Source organism: Nothoprocta perdicaria, unplaced genomic scaffold, assembly GCF_003342845.1.
Source record: "Nothoprocta perdicaria isolate Ctin4 unplaced genomic scaffold, notPer1 scaffold_524, whole genome shotgun sequence".
Lineage (NCBI taxonomy): Eukaryota > Metazoa > Chordata > Aves > Tinamiformes > Tinamidae > Nothoprocta > Nothoprocta perdicaria.
In genome coordinates this window covers 97,132-112,444 of record NW_020455782.1, presented here as the reverse complement: position 1 = coordinate 112,444, position 15,313 = coordinate 97,132, and the positions used below count along the sequence as shown (strand labels likewise).

General features: G+C 66.0%; 4 protein-coding genes across 4 annotated transcripts; 2 read left to right on the top strand and 2 right to left on the bottom strand.

The window, feature by feature from the left end:
* Window positions 1-4,610: 4,610 nt before the first annotated feature.
* Window positions 4,611-6,704, bottom strand: LOC112954984 (HLA class II histocompatibility antigen, DR alpha chain-like). Its single transcript, XM_026048267.1, has 4 exons — window positions 6,572-6,704; window positions 5,816-6,073; window positions 5,325-5,606; window positions 4,611-5,218 (listed from the first exon to the last, which is right to left on the bottom strand). The coding sequence occupies exons 1-4, from the start codon at window positions 6,642-6,644 to the stop codon at window positions 5,064-5,066; spliced, it is 768 nt and encodes a 255-aa protein (XP_025904052.1). The 5' UTR covers window positions 6,645-6,704; the 3' UTR covers window positions 4,611-5,063.
* A 568-nt stretch (window positions 6,705-7,272) lies between these two features.
* Window positions 7,273-9,131, top strand: LOC112954980 (class II histocompatibility antigen, B-L beta chain-like; the record flags this gene model as incomplete). Its single annotated transcript, XM_026048262.1, has 6 exons — window positions 7,273-7,336; window positions 7,523-7,792; window positions 8,067-8,348; window positions 8,426-8,536; window positions 8,668-8,691; window positions 8,872-9,131. Coding segments are annotated over 6 exons (765 nt in total), but the record flags the coding sequence as incomplete, so codon positions are not given.
* Window positions 9,132-10,038: 907 nt separating this feature from the next.
* Window positions 10,039-11,611, bottom strand: LOC112954983 (HLA class II histocompatibility antigen, DR alpha chain-like). Its single transcript, XM_026048266.1, has 4 exons — window positions 11,548-11,611; window positions 10,916-11,173; window positions 10,464-10,745; window positions 10,039-10,357 (listed from the first exon to the last, which is right to left on the bottom strand). The coding sequence occupies exons 1-4, from the start codon at window positions 11,609-11,611 to the stop codon at window positions 10,203-10,205; spliced, it is 759 nt and encodes a 252-aa protein (XP_025904051.1). The 3' UTR covers window positions 10,039-10,202.
* A 1,225-nt stretch (window positions 11,612-12,836) lies between these two features.
* LOC112954979 (class II histocompatibility antigen, B-L beta chain-like) lies at window positions 12,837-14,262 on the top strand (the record flags this gene model as incomplete). Its single annotated transcript, XM_026048261.1, has 5 exons — window positions 12,837-12,897; window positions 13,100-13,369; window positions 13,498-13,779; window positions 13,857-13,967; window positions 14,237-14,262. Coding segments are annotated over 5 exons (750 nt in total), but the record flags the coding sequence as incomplete, so codon positions are not given.
* Window positions 14,263-15,313: the final 1,051 nt, after the last annotated feature.

Below are 15,313 nucleotides of genomic sequence, written 5' to 3'. Positions count from 1 at the left end.
CGCTCGCGGAGGGCTCTGAGGCGGGGAGGGGGACRAACAAGGGGGACGGGGACACCCAGGGGAGGGAAATGGGGACAGGGACACACAGGCAACGGGGACAGGGACGCGGGCTTCACGGTGGAGCCTGAGGCGGGAGGGCATCCCCAGTGCTGAAGAGAGCAGCGGGACGGGTCTTTTTCCATGAGGAGAATCCAGGCTTACTTTGGTCAGAATGCCCCCCCGAAACGGGCTTCGGGTATCAAGCAAATGTTAATATGGCTGTAAAAACTTCTGGTGCGGGGGGCTGGCCAAAGCACGAGTTAAAGTACTCTTTGTGCAGAAAAAAATGCTGGACGCAGGCACGCACAAAGAGGTCGAGGGCTGGAGCCAGGCTGTTAACGTTGGTAGAATGTGATCACTGTAGTCGCTGCTGGAGTTTGCGCTGTGCCTGCGTGAGACAGGAAAAGGAGCGGAGACAAAAGGGTGGCTGTGCTGGCAGAGTACAGGGATGCCTCGCTTTGGCTGCTCGGCTGCATACCGGAGAGGGGAAAAATGCACCTTGCTGCTCCTTGCCGAGCCCTCAACGTGGCCAAGAGCCACCAAACTGCACAGCAGAGATGGTGTCTGCAGCCAAGCCAGCGTGTGTGTTATGAGGAAAAGCTGTGACGTGGTGGGACAAGCACTGTACCTCCTCAGTTCTCCATCATCATTGCCCAAATCCTACCATTCTGCCTCACGCAACTGTATCCTGTTTCCATTGCTGTGCTCTCCCCAAAGCTTTTGGTCTATAAGTGTGTGCTACAGCTGTCGGACATCTCCCCGGGCTATGTCAGCGGGTGAGAGGCAGGCCCTTGACTGGGATCGTGTGGGCAGGCTAATGGGGAATATCATGCCAAATCACAGAATGATTGCGGTTGGAATGGACTTCTGGAGAACATCTACTCCAGCCCCACTGCACAAGGAGGGTCCTCTCGAGCACTGTGCACAAGATCATGTCCCAATGAGTTTGGAATATCTCCAGAGAAGGAGACTCTGCATATCTCTGGGCAATCTACTCCAGTGCCCTCTCTCCCTCAGAGTCAAGTTTTTCCTCATGTTTGGGAGGTCTTTCCTCATGTTCAGGTAGAACTTCCAGTGTGGCCATTGCCTCTTGTCCTGTCTCTGGCCACAGCTGAAGAGTCTACCCCCCTCCTCTTGACACCCTCCCTTAAGATTTTTGTACGCACTGAGATCCCCTCTCAGCCATCTCTTCTCCAGCTGAATAGGTTCAGTCTTCTCAGCCTCTCCTCATAGCATAGATGTTCCAGTCTTCTGATCATCTTTTTTTTTTTTTTTTTTGCCCCACAATGGACTCTCTCCAGTAGTTCCATGTCCCTCTTGTACTAGGGAGGCCAGAACTGGACACAGCACTTCAGAAGTGGCCTCACCGGGGCTGAGTAGAGGATACTATGAGAAACGGTGTCAAAACTCTTGCTGGATCTTGTTGTATCTCATGGATACAAGTTGAAACATAGGAAGTGCCATCTACATGTGAGGAAGAACTTCCTCACTGTGGGGGTGACAGAGCCCTGGAACAGGCTGCCCAGAGAGGTTGTGGAGTCTCCTTCTTTGGAGGTTATTGTTTGCAAGGCGCAGGGTTGGCCAGAGGGCGGCAGCGCAACTAGGAGGCCATGGGGCCTCTAGGTGGAGGTTCAGGTTCCTCTCAGAAATGGGAAACGAATCCCACCAGCTTTCCCCAAAACCTGAGCTGTCCTGGGCGATGGATTCGGAATGAAGCTCTTCTGGCTTAACGATGCTCGCAGCGTTGCTTTGCCCGGGACCAGGCTTGCCGGCTACTGCTCCGCAGTTTGACTTCAGAGTGAACCTCTATCTCCACTGGGTGGGAACGGGATAGCCCTGGGCAGGGCCCAGAGGGAGCAAACGTGTGCACGGAGCCACTCGGAGTCTCCTGCAGCGCGGGCAAAGTGCTGACTGAGTCCGAAGGGCCTGGCCTGCGTCCCATTCCGAGGGCGGCTGGGCTGTACTGGGAGTGCAGGGTGCTGTCTCACTGACTCGTCTCTGCAACTACCCGCCCCGGGTCTCCCCAGCAAGTTTTCTCCTAGTAACTGGTGACATAGCAGCGCTGGGTGGTGGGGGGAACCTTTCTCGTGGAAAGTCCCTAGCATCATCACCACGCCCAGTTCCCCCTTCCCCGGCCGCCTTTGAGCCCTCAGGAGGGTACAAGGAAGCCGGCGTGGGGGCAGCAGCCGGGGGTGTGGGGCCCAGGGCACAAGCAGAGACCCTCCAGCAGCTTCGGGAAGACCATGGGGCAGCAGATCCCAGGCTGGGGACCCTGGTGTGGTCGCGGGGACCCCGCACCAGGAGGGTGAGGGCTCCCGCAGCACCTTGCAGTTGCCACCACCGACTTGTSGGACGTGGCCTCGGAGTGTCCAGGGCTGCTGCAGGACCCTGTGCTGTGCCGCGCCAGTCACCCATCAGACACTGTCACCTAACACTGAGCTCTGCAGCACATGTGCCGTTCCGCGCCTCCGTTCGGCATCATAGCCACTGACTAGAGCGGGGGCCGGTTTCCAGGGAGCCGCCTGGCCACGGCCCGGTGCCCGGCGGAAGGAGCCGTCGCCGCGTCTGGGCCGGGTCTGGCGGCCGTGGCTGCGGCCGCTCGGCGTGCCGAGGCAGCGAGCCCTTCCTGGCCGCTGCTCCCCGACGCCGCGGCGCTTGGCGTCCTCGGTCGAGGCGTCGCAGCTCCCCGGCRGCTCCGGACGGTCCTTCTGCCCCTCCTCGCACACAGACAGGGGATTTCCACCAAGATCCCCCTTCCCCCCACGGGGCACGGCAGCATTTCCGGGAAGCGGCCCCGTTCCTGCTGCCTCTGCCCGCCAGTAACCCCAGCCCAGCCAGTCAGCAGGCAGCACTGGGCGGCATCACCAGTCTCCGGCAGCCGCGGGGCAGCTGCCGTTCTCTTAGCAGCAGCGGCTCCGCTGTGGGAGCCACCCGTGCCAGCTCAGGACGCTGGGGTCCCTGTGGGAGCGCTGTGGGTGGCATGGCTGAGACAGGAGTCGCTGTGACAGCCCACGGGTGGCTCCAGCTCCCCCGTACCTCCAAGTCCTTGGGTAGGCAGCAGCAACGTTTGGGGGCACCGGTCTTTTAGGAAGCGCCCCTGTTTGTTCCCGGTTCTGCGTGGCCGAGGCAGGAGCCCCCCGGACACCTCCAAGACACCCAGAACAAGCGGTGCTTCATGCAACCCGTGCGTGACCTTATCTGATTCCCAAACACGTTGGTCTCCCTCCTTTCCCTCCTGGACTTTGGCCCATGTTCAGCTCCTCCTTTCTTCCTGAGATGAAGGAGATGAAGGATGCGCCAGAAAGGTAGAGAAGCTTCACACGCCCAACAGGAGCCCACCCCGTGGGCCGTGTCTCCAAGGGCTTCCCAGTGCCCCCCTTGTCCCTGCTGTGTCCCCAGACCAGAGCTGAGCTCCCTCGCAGCACAGGTCCCACCTCTACAGCCTGAGCCTTGAACTGGTCCCCATCAGTAGGACAGCACTGCTGCCCGATGCCAGCAGTGGCTGTTGCTGCTGCTACTGGTGGGACCATTTTGTTCTCCTGCTTAAGTTACTCCAGGTATCTCCAGGTACTTTTCGGTTGGACCCTTTCATACCAACCGCAGTGATCCTGCTCCATTCCAGTYCTGGGGCATTTCCTGTTGGGGCAAGGGGAGCTCGGAAAGCAACGTCTCCGATCTCCCCCTGCGACCCCGACGTGCTGCCCACATGCAAGCTACAGAGTTTCACATCCTCCCCGTTGAGCATCATCCGCTTTCTGTTCCAGCCGCACCTTCCTCTTCAGCTCCCGGGAAAGGAAACAGGCCCTGCGCTGTTGTGCTGCCTTCTCCACACAGCGACTCCCGGCTCTCCCGCCTCCCCGCAGCTGTATCCCCGGGTGTCCCTGCTCCTTGTATGGCTGGGGTTCCTCCCGTGCCGTCTCCTCTATGGCAAGAGTTTGACCAGTTCTTCTTGCCCATGAACATGGGGCTCAGCCCGTCCTGGCCCYGTGAGCTTGGACACCCACCACCCACGCAACGTGTGGCTCCAGCACAAAGCCAGACTGTGTGGAGGCCATGCCAGGCCCTGCAGAGCCTGACAGGACATTTATCTGCGGAGCACCCCACTACCACCACCATCTCCACGTCCTGCACCCACCTCGTGAACCCGTTCCCTGGCTGGGTTATCCCTCAGCCAGCCCCTTGCCCTGCATGGCGTCAAGCGCCCACCCCTGGTCTCAGAGCCCAGCCACCCGCCACGGCCTCCCTGGCTGCGTCCACGTGCCCATGGTCTCAGCGCGCCCTCACAGGAGCCCTGGACAACAGATAGGGGCAGGACGGTGAGACAGGGACCAGCTGAGATCCCACCTACTGCTGCTGGGAGCCCTGAGGCTGCTGTAACCTTTCCCTCTGCTCAATGACTGGAGACAGATCCCCGGGGAATGGCTCTGTACCCAAGACCCATCCGCCCCCAGGTCTCAGCACTGTCACCCGCCACCTCCTGCAGTCACCCCCAGCACAGAGCAGAGAACGGACGTGCGAGGAGGGTCGCGCAGCAGGATCAACCCCAACCCACTTTATTGCAGTCTCAAAGCAGCAGAGCAGGCATGGACAGCGTGGAGTTGTGTGCAGGGTCTGCAGGGAAGGCCCCACATCTGGGCTGGGAGGAGACGCTTGGCCCCCATCGGGAAGCGGCCACGGGACCGGGGGGTCTGGACAGGGCAGCCCCAGTGCGCTTACAGCGAGGGCTGGGTGCTCATCCCAGGCCAGACCCCCAGGCTCTGCCACCGTTTCCCGTGAGTCAGAGTGGAGCTGAGAGCCACCGCTGTCCCCAGCCCAGCCCGGGGACAGGTCAGCAGCGGGGCTGAGCGCTGGAGCTGTCTGTCGGGTCGACACGTAGAGGTCACGGGCGAGGGAGGCACTGACRGGGTCTAGCGGGGTGCACGTCACACGCTGGGCACGCTGGGATGAGCGGCTCCCAGCACGGCACAGCGAGGGGCGCACGCGTCCGGCCGTGGGGCGGGCAGGGAGCCGAGGGCTCTGCCCGCTCACAGGGGGCCCCGCGCGTTGCGGCCGCTGTTCATCTTCATGGCCTTGATGATGAGGACGGTGCCCGCGATGATGCCCACGATGCCCACGGCCAGGCCCAGGGCGCACACCAGCGTCTCGGTGCTCTCGGACACGGGCAGCGGCACCTGGGGCTCTGTGGGGAGACGAGGCATGCAGTGAGGCCAGGAGCCCAAGGCCGTGGCCGCCCAGCACGGGGGAGGACTCAGGTGTCCAGGCCCTGCTCTGGCCCCCGCGCTCACCCCAGTGCTTGAGCAGGGCCTTGGGCAGCCCCCAGTGCTCCACCCGGCAGTCGTAGTAGTCGCCCCGCGTGGGCACGAAGGGCAGGTAGGAGAACTTGCGGAAGGTGTCATCCTCCCGTAGGTAGTAAACGGTCTCGAAGACGCCGTCCACCACCTCCTGCCCGTTCTTCAGCCACGTGATGTTGATCACGGATGGCCAGAACTTGTCCACGTAGCAGATGAGAACGTTGGGGTCACCCAGCTCCACAGGGTCCTCAGAGAAGACTGTGACCTCAGGTGGCTCTGGGGAGTCAGGGAGGAGGTGTTAGTGCCACTCGCGCCCCACTGCTGAGGTCAACGTGACCCCAAGTATGTGGGGCTGCTGCCGGTAGAGAAGGCCCTGGTGAGCCCCACAGCCTCCCCAGGGGACAGGGTCCCAGGGTATGAGAACAACTGTCCCAGCAGGGCCCTGCCAGAGGGAAAGCACTGGCAGTGCCACGCTGGGTTGTTACCGATCGTCCCCTGAGAGCGGTTACTCCTCTTTATGTCCATCTCCATGTTATGTTTCATTACAGCCATGTTCTGCAGAGCTCCCTGGGCCTCGAAGCCGGCGAACTCCCCGAACTCAGGTAGGCGCCAGCGGGTCTCGGCCTTCTGCAGATCCACGTGGAAGATCTCGTCCCCATCGAAGTCGAACATGAACTGCCCGCCCTCCTGCTGCAGCGTCTCAGCCCGCTGGTACAAGTCAAACTCGAACAWCACATTCCCAACTGGGAAGGGACAGACGTGAGGGGCAGCTGTGGGGCTGCCCATGGGTCCCTGTGGGTTCCCCTTGGCGCTCCCTGAGGCCAGGGCCAGTGACAGGCCAGGCTGAGGGGACACAGAGACGTGGCCTGTCCCAGACTTGCTGCGGGACAGGGTGGGGACACCGGGGGTCACGGTGCCCCCCACAGCACCCCCTTGGGTGGAGACCTCAGAGCTACCACAAGAGGATGCCCATGGTCATGGGGTGCCAGCTGAGCCTCACTGCTGGGGCACTTGTGGGGGCCAGAGGGAAGGAGGGTCACCGAGCGAGCCCCCCAGCGCCGCCTCACGCACCCCCTGCCCTGGGATCCCSCGTTGCCCTGGGGGCCCGGAGCCACCCAGGGGACCTGCATTGAGGTGCTCCAGAGCTCCCCATGGCCCAGCCCTGATCTGCCCCCAGCCCCCCGCCYGCCCCCTGTGCCCTTGGTCTGCCCTCGACCCGCAGCCCAACCTGCCCCACGCACCTTTCACAGCCTCCACGCGCTGCAGGGCCAGCAGGGCCAGCAGGAGCATCGGGACACTCCGTCCTCCGGCCATGGCCTCTCCTGGCAGCGGCAGCAGGAGCGGGAGCAGGAGAGCGGCAGGCGTCGCTCGCAGGGATGGGGAGCCCCGAGCTGGGGACCCATGGCCTGGGGACAGCCCCCCCACCCCACCCCGCTGCAGCGCTCAGCCAATGGGAGGGAGCCCCCGCGCTGACTCACCCGTTCCCAGGCAGAGCGGCAGCACCGAGCACCCTGCGGAGCAGACAGACATGGGGCGCCCCACGGGGGCCCCACGGGGGAGCTCTGTCACCCTCAGGCCTCGGCCACCCCTTGGGAGGGCTCTGGGGGTCGGAGGGGCAGTGGTCACCATGGGGCAGGGGCCTTGCTGTGCTGGCGGGGCCTGGCAGCCCTGCTTGAAGTCTCTCCCAGAGCCTTGCTCGGGGGCCGGGACAAGTGTGAGCGGGAGCCCTGCAGGTCGCGGCTCTGCCTGGTGACGGCTGACGCTGCCCGGCGCCACTGCTCACTGGTCCTCGCTGGGGACTCCCCGTCCTGGTGCTGGGAGGACCCGGGCTCAGACCCCGAGCTGGCAGCACGGGGTTCGCTTGGGCTCCGGTGCCTCCGCAGCCTCCTCTGGAGCAGCCATGGGGAGCGGCCGCGCGCGGGGGGCCGGCAGGTGCTGGGCTGGGGTGGTGCTGGGGCTGCTGGCGGTGCTGGGAGTCTGTGGGGCTCGTGGAGAGGAGACCACAGGTGAGTGGAGTCCCGCAGTGGCGGGGGGACAGCGGATAGGTCAGATCCCGCAGTGAGGCCCTCAGTCCCTATGTCCTCACTACCCATGGGCAGCGGTGCTGGGACCCCCCAAAACCCCCCTGGGGGCTGGGGGTGCCTGGGGAGGCTCATGTGGGGTACCCTGACCTGACGCTGTCTGCACAACAGGGTTTTTCCAGGAGTTGGCTAAAGCTGAGTGCCACTACCTCAATGGCACCGAGAGGGTGAGACTTCTTATTTGGTTCATCTACAATGGGCAGCGGTGGCTGCACTTCGACAGCGACGTGGGGGTCTACGTGGCCGACATCCCCCTGGGTGAGCCAACTGCCAGATACTGGAACAGCCAAACAGACTTCATTGAGCAGAACCGGGCTGAGGTGGACACGTTCTGCCGGCACAACTATGGGGTGGYGAGCCCTTTCACTGTGGAGAGGAGAGGTGAGTGCGTGCCAGAGCCCTGGCGGTGGCAGCGCCGGGACACCCCAGCACCCTCTGCGCCGCAGGGGGGACGCCCGGAGGCTGGCGCCAAGCCTGCCTGCCGGGCTCGTGGGAGGGGGTGTCCGTGCCCCGTCGCGACAGGGTCCCTCGCGCCCGCCCTGGGCACGTGCTGCTTGGGGAAGCGCAGGGCCCTGCCCTGCGCCAGGCGCCGACCCGCTGCTGGGTGGCCCATGGCGCTCTCCGAGCTCAAAGCGGCTCCTCTGCTCTCCTCCAGTTCAGCCCAAGGTGATGGTCTCCCCCATGCAGTCGGGCTCGCTGCCCCAAACGGACAGGCTGGTCTGCTACGTGACGGGGTTTTACCCACCGGAGATCGAGGTGAAGTGGTTCAAGAACGGGCGGGAGGAGACGGAGCGTGTGGTGGCCACGGACGTGATCCAGAACGGAGACTGGACCTACCAAGTGCTGGTGATGCTGGAGACCAGCCCGCAGGCCGGGGACACCTACACCTGCCACGTGGAGCACGTGAGCCTGGAGCGCCCGCTCACRCACRMYTGGGGTGAGACCCCGCGTCCTCCTCGCGCAGCCCGAGCCAGCGGGCGCCTCCAGCCTCACCCTCTGCTCTGCTCCCCACAGGGGCCCAGTCGGACACGGGCCGGAGCAAGATGCTCACGGGAGTGGGCGGGCTGGTGCTGGGGCTCATCTTCCTGGCGCTGGGGCTCTTCCTCTACCTGCGCAGCAAGAAGGGTGAGTGGAGGGACAGGGGGCTTGGGGACAGCGGTCGAGGAGCCCTCCTGCCTGTGGGGCCGGGGCTGCTCTTGGTCGCCGCCGCGCGGCCGCCCCTGCCCCCGCGCTGACGTTGCCTTTCTGCGTTTCAGGACGCGCCGTTCCGCAGCCCGCAGGTAACGTCGGGCTCCCGCAGCCCTGCTCACCCGTGCCCTGCGCCGGCCGCCCCTCGGTGCTCGCCGGGGGCTGCGTGGCCCGGGCGGGTGAGCGCGTGTGCCGCACGCCGACCCCCTGGGGACACTGGGGCCCCCGGCGCCGCTTGTGCTCCCTCTTCCAACCCCACTCTCTCCCCACAGGGCTCCTGAACTAGCTGTGGTGCGTGGGCTTCACGGCCACCCCGCCTCCACGTCCAGCAATTCCCAGCCTCCTCCCGGGCCCGCGCCCGCCCGCTCCGCCCGCCGCTGCCCCGTCCTGGAGCCGCCTGTTCCCTGTGATGCCCCCGACGTGCCCCCGTCCCGGCTCGACCTGCTCGCCGCTCCCCGGCCCTGGCAGTGCCCTGTGCCCCGGCGAGGGGCCCTCCCAAGCCCCTTGACTGTTCCGGCTCTTCCTAATAAAGTCTACCGCTACGCGGCGGCTCCGCTGCCTTGTGGGGCAGGGGTGCAGGGGGGCGCACGGGGCTGGCGATGGGGACCCAGACGCTCACCGGGGACCCCCAGCACCCGTGTTGATGGGCGGCCGGAGCACGTTGGGGAAGGGGGACAGGACGAAGAGCTCGTGGTGTGGGAGGGGCTCAGGGTGCTCTGCCCCCGTCCAGGCTGGAGTGGGGATAGGGAGGGAGCAGGGGACGGGGCGAAGGGTCTCAGAGGGTCCCACTGCCCGTATCCGGCCACGGTGGGGCTGGCAGTGAGCGGGGTCCTGGGTAGGGGCACCCCTCAGTGTTGACCATGAAACTGGTGCCTCCTGCATTGCCCTGTGTCCCCCCACCCCGGCACTCACCCCATGCACCAGGGCACACACCCGGCCGCGGGTATGCCCGCCTGCCCGCTGCCCGCCCCAGTGCCCCACGGCGGCAGGTCCCGCACAGAGCCCACGGCGCGCGGCAGGTTCAGCGGTGTGGCCACCAGCACCTTTACTGCTGCTTGGGAGCCCCGCGGCGCCCACGGGGCAGGGCGGGCCGGCCGAGGGCGACGCTGGCGAAGGGGAGTGGTGGCGTGTGGGGCTCAGGGCTGGGAGGCACCCGTGTGGGATGTGGGGTGCGACACTGCTGGACATGGGCCCTGAGGTTGGGCCATGGGGCAGAGGGTCGGGATGCGGGGCACAGGGCTGAGCCGTGGGGCAGAGGGTCGGGCCGTGGGGCACGGACCTGGCCCATGACAGGGAGGGCTGGCTGGTTGTGCAGGAGGTCGGGCTGTGGGGGCCACCAGGGAGCCGAGGGCTCTGCCCGCTCACAGGGGGCCCCGCGCGTTGCGGCCGCTGTTCATCTTCATGGCCTTGATGATGAGGACGGTGCCCGCGANTGTCTGTCGGGTCGACACGTAGAGGTCACGGGCGAGGGAGGCACTGACAGGGTCTAGCGGGGTGCACGTCACACGCTGGGCACGCTGGGATGAGCGGCTCCCAGCACGGCACAGCGAGGGGCGCACGCGTCCGGCCGTGGGGCGGGCAGGGAGCCGAGGGCTCTGCCCGCTCACAGGGGGCCCCGCGCGTTGCGGCCGCTGTTCATCTTCATGGCCTTGATGATGAGGACGGTGCCCGCGATGATGCCCACGATGCCCACGGCCAGGCCCAGGGCGCACACCAGCGTCTCGGTGCTCTCGGACACGGGCAGCGGCACCTGGGGCTCTGTGGGGAGACGAGGCATGCAGTGAGGCCAGGAGCCCAAGGCCGTGGCCGCCCAGCACGGGGGAGGACTCAGGTGTCCAGGCCCTGCTCTGGCCCCCGCGCTCACCCCAGTGCTTGAGCAGGGCCTTGGGCAGCCCCCAGTGCTCCACCCGGCAGTCGTAGTAGTCGCCCCGCGTGGGCACGAAGGGCAGGTAGGAGAACTTGCGGAAGGTGTCATCCTCCCGTAGGTAGTAAACGGTCTCGAAGACGCCGTCCACCACCTCCTGCCCGTTCTTCAGCCACGTGATGTTGATCACGGATGGCCAGAACTTGTCCACGTAGCAGATGAGAACGTTGGGGTCACCCAGCTCCACAGGGTCCTCAGAGAAGACTGTGACCTCAGGTGGCTCTGGGGAGTCAGGGAGGAGGTGTTAGTGCCACTCGCGCCCCACTGCTGAGGTCAACGTGACCCCAAGTACGTGGGGCTGCTGCTGGTGGAGAAGGCCCCAGCGAGCCCCACAGCCCAGGCATCCCACCCAGGGACACCGTCCAGAGGGGACCCCGCGACGGGGTTGTTACCGATGGTCCCCTGGGAGCGGTTACTCCTCAGCATCAAGAGCTCCATGTGCTGCTTCTCGGCGGCCATGTGCTGCATGGCTGCCTGGGCCTTGAAGCTGGTGAACTGCCCGAACTCGGGGAGGCGCCAGCGGGTCTCCATCTTCTGCAGGTCCACGTGGAACATCTCGTCCCCGTCGAAGCTGAACAGGTACTGCCCGCCCTCCTGCTGCAGCGACTCGGCCCGCTGGTACAAGTCAACCTGGAGCATCACATTCCCAACTGGGAAGGGACAGACGTGAGGGGCAGCTGTGGGGCTGCCCATGGGTCCCTGTGGGTTCCCCTTGGAGGTCCCTGAGGCCGGTGCCAGTGACAGGCCAGGCTGAGGGGACACAGAGACGTGGCCTGTCCCAAACTTGCTGTGGGATAGGGCGGGGACCCTCGGGGTCACGGTGCCCCCCATCTTGGTTGAGGACCTCAGAGCCACCACAAGGGGACGGTCACGGGGTGCCACCGCCGGGGCACTTGTAGGGGAAAGGAGCTTGGAGGGGGGGATTCATGCCCCAATCCTGCCCTGCTGCCCCCATGCCACGCCCACACCGTGCCCCACATCCACCCCCAACCCGCCGCCCCCCCGTCCGCCTGCCCGCACTCACCCTTCACAGCCCCCGTGCCCTGCAGGGCCAGCAGGGCCAGCAGGACGCCCCATCCTCCGGCCATGGCGGCAGGCGCCGGGAGCAGGACGGGCCGGGTGATCCCTACGGGGCCGCGCCGTCGATCCGCGATCCCTACGAGGCCCCCCCGGCCTCCGCGTCCTCCCCGCCGCCGGGTACTCAGCCTCTAGGAGGGAAGCCCCGCGCTGACTCAGCTGTGTGCAGGCAGAGCGGCAGCGCGGAGCACCCTGCAGCGCCGACACGCGGGTGCCACAAGGGAGCCCAGTCGCCCCAGTCACCCCCCGAGGGTCTCTGTGGGGCGGAGGGGCAGTGGGCGCTGTGGGGCAGGGGTTGCTCTCACTGAGCTCGCTCCAGGAGCTCGGAGCCCAGGACAAGTGTCACCGGGAGCCCCGCGGGACCCGGCTCTTCCCGGTTGACGCCGCCGCTCGCTGCCCCTCGCCYGAGCGGGCGGCGACAGAGGGGCCACCACAAGCAGCAGGGCGCAAGAAGCCACCGCCGCGCGGACCCGCTAGTGGCCCCCTCCTCAGCCGCGAGGCGCACCGAGAACTGGCTGACGGGCAGAGCTCGGAGGGTCGGGATCAGAGCCGGGGAGCCCAATTGGAGGCCGGGACCTAGCGGTGGGCCTGGGGTCCCAACTGGGTCCGGTCGTGTCCAACTTCTTCATCAGTGATGGGGATGAAGGGCCGCGCTCCTGCGCAGGATCCTTCTGGGCCAAAGGGGTTGGAGGTGCCACCCTCAACCCTTCCGTGATTGATGATGTCTCCCTATCCCGGTGCTGGATACAGGGGTCTGGGCAAGGGGGGCACCAGCAGGATGGACCGTGGGACTCAGGGGCCCCACATTCCACCTGCCCCGCGTCCCCCCAGGCCCCGCGGGACCAGCGGGGCTGCCTCAGCCTCCAGCCGCCCTGGGCAGCAAGAACAGGCCGGGCCGGGTGACACTTTTGGGGACGTGGAGCCCCACGCTGGTGACCCGCGGTGTGAGGATGTCCTTCCCCTTCTGCCCCSGCGCGGGGCCCAGCCAATGGCAGGGAGCCCCCGCGCTGACTCACCTGCTCCCAGGCAGAGCGGCAGCACCGAGCGCCCTGGGGAGCCCCGAGAGGCTCTGCCTGGCGACCAGTGATGCTCCCAGTGATGCTCCCAGTGCCGCCACTCGCTGGCCGGTGATTCCAGCCTCCTCGGGCTCCCTTGGCCTCCGGCGCCTCCGCAGCCTCCTCTGGAGCAGCCATGGGGAGCGGCCGCGCGCGGGGGGCCGGCAGGTGCTGGGCTGGGGTGGTGCTGGGGCTGCTGGTGGCGCTGGGAGCCTGTGGGGCTCGTGGTGAGGAGACCACAGGTGAGTGGAGCCCCACGGTTGAGGGGGGACAGCGGATGGGTCAGATCCTGCAGACACCCTGTGAGGCCCTCGGTTTGGGGCCTCCGCGGTGTCCCCGTGCCCTCACTACCCACAGGCAGCGGTGCTGGGACCCCCACAGCCCCCCTGGGGAGCACACGTGGGCAACGTGGACCCCCTCGAGCTGCCTCCGTCCGCGCCCCAGGCTATTTCCAGGAGATACGGAGGTCCGAGTGCCGCTACCTCAACGGCACCGAGCGCGTGAAGCTGCTCGAGAGGTACCTCTACAACGGGCGGCCCTTCCTGCACTTCGACAGCGACGTGGGGGCCTACGTGGCCGACAGCGCCCTGGGCCAGCCCGACGCCGAGTACCTCAACGGGCAGGCCGACCTGCTCCAGAAGAGACGGGCTGAGGTGGACGCCGTGTGCCGGCACAACGCCCGCATTTGGAGCCCCTACACCGTGCGGAGGAGAGGTGAGGCCACCCAGAGCCCGTCATGGAGGCAGCGGTTGAGGCCGGGCCTCGAGGACACGGGGCCACCCCTGAGGTTGGGGTGGGACGTGGGTACCCGGGCCAGCTCAGTCCTGCCCCTTTCCTTCCAGTTCAGCCCGAGGTGGAAATTTACCCCGTGCAGTCGGGGTCGCTGCCCCGAACGGACAGGCTGGTCTGCGCCGTCATGGATTTCTACCCGCCGGAGATCGAGGTGAAGTGGTTCAAGAACGGGCGGGAGGAGACGGAGCGCGTGGTGGCCACGGACGTGATCCAGAACGGAGACTGGACCTACCAAGTGCTGGTGATGCTGGAGACCAGCCCGCAGGCCGGGGACACCTACACCTGCCACGTGGAGCACGYGAGCCTGGAGCGCCCGCTCACRCACRMYTGGGGTGAGACCCCGCGTCCTCCTCGCGCAGCCCGAGCCAGCGGGTGCCTCCAGCCTCACCCTCTGCTCTGCTCCCCACAGGGGCCCAGTCGGACACGGGCCGGAGCAAGATGCTCACGGGAGTGGGCGGGCTGGTGCTGGGGCCCTTGGGGTTGGCCCTGGGGCTCCTCATCTACCGGCGCAGCAAGACCCGTGAGCGGAGGGGCCGGGACGCCGGGGCCGGCCCTGCTCGGACACGGGTGGCACCTCWGCGCGGGCGGCCTCCGTGTGCCGGTGCTGACGGGTGTCCCGCTTCCCTCCCCGTCGCGCCGGGTCCTGCCCCGCTCCCTGGTGGCTCCCGTGGCTTGATGAAGCCAGTGCTGAGCCCCTAACGCTGCCCCCCAAGTGCTGAGCCCCTAACGCTGACCCCAGTGCTGAGACCTTAACCCTCCCCAAGCCCCCAACCCTCCCCCTGCCCCTAGCCCTGCCCTCCAGAACTGAGACCTGAACCCCCGGGCCCTTAACCCTGCCCACAACCCTCACCCTGACTCCAGTCCTGAGTCCTCATCCCACCCCAAGTCCTTAAACCCAGCTCTCCAGAACCGAGCCCTTAACCCTCTGCCTGACCCTAACCCTGACTCCAGTCCTGAGCCCTTAACCCTCCCCACATCCTTAGTCCTGCCCTCTAGTACTGAGCCCCTAACCCTCCCCAAGCCCTTAAACCCTGTCCTCCAGTACTGATCTTAACCCTCCCCGAGTCCTTAAACCCTGCTCTCCAGGACCGAGCCCTTAACCCTCCCTGAGCCCTTAACCTTCCCCAAGTACTTAAACCCTCCCCACGACTCTGATCCTAACCCTGCCCTCCAGTACTGAGCCCCCAACTCTCCCCAAATCCTTAAACCCTGCCCACAACCCTAATCCTGACTCTAATACTGAGCCCCTAATCCTCCCCRAGCCCTTAACCCTCCCCCCGACCCTAAGCCTGACTCTAATACTGAGCTCTTAAACCCTCCCCGAGCCCTTTAAGCCCCGCTCTCCAGTACTGACCCCCTAAGCCTCCCCCCAACCCTAACCCTGCCCATGTCCCTAACTGCCCCCCACAGCTCAGACCTAACCTCTAGGCCCGGTTTTTGCCCAGGGGCACCTGCAGCGCATGGCTGTTCGGGCACCCTAGGAGGTGCCACCCGCTCTGTCCCCAGCTTAGAGCACCCAAGGGCCCAGAGAGGGGCCCATGGGCAAGGAGGGACCCTGGGGGAGGGTGTCCCCACAGGGGGAACACTGGCCCCASAGCAAGGCTGGGGGCAACAAGAGCCCCAAGGCCAAGACCCCGAGCCCTGTTTGGCACCTTGGGGGGGGCTGTTGCTGCCCCCTAAAGGGGGGCAAAGCCGGGGCCAGAGGGGGGGATTTGCCCCCGCGGTGCAGGGGGGGCGGTCGGAAACACCGTGCCCCCCCCCCAGTAACAGCCSAGGGCGGAGCGGCTCAACTCGAATAATATTTTCTTTATTTACATGTTAAAGAATCGCGAGGTTTCGAAACGAGATACAATAAAGATGAAAACA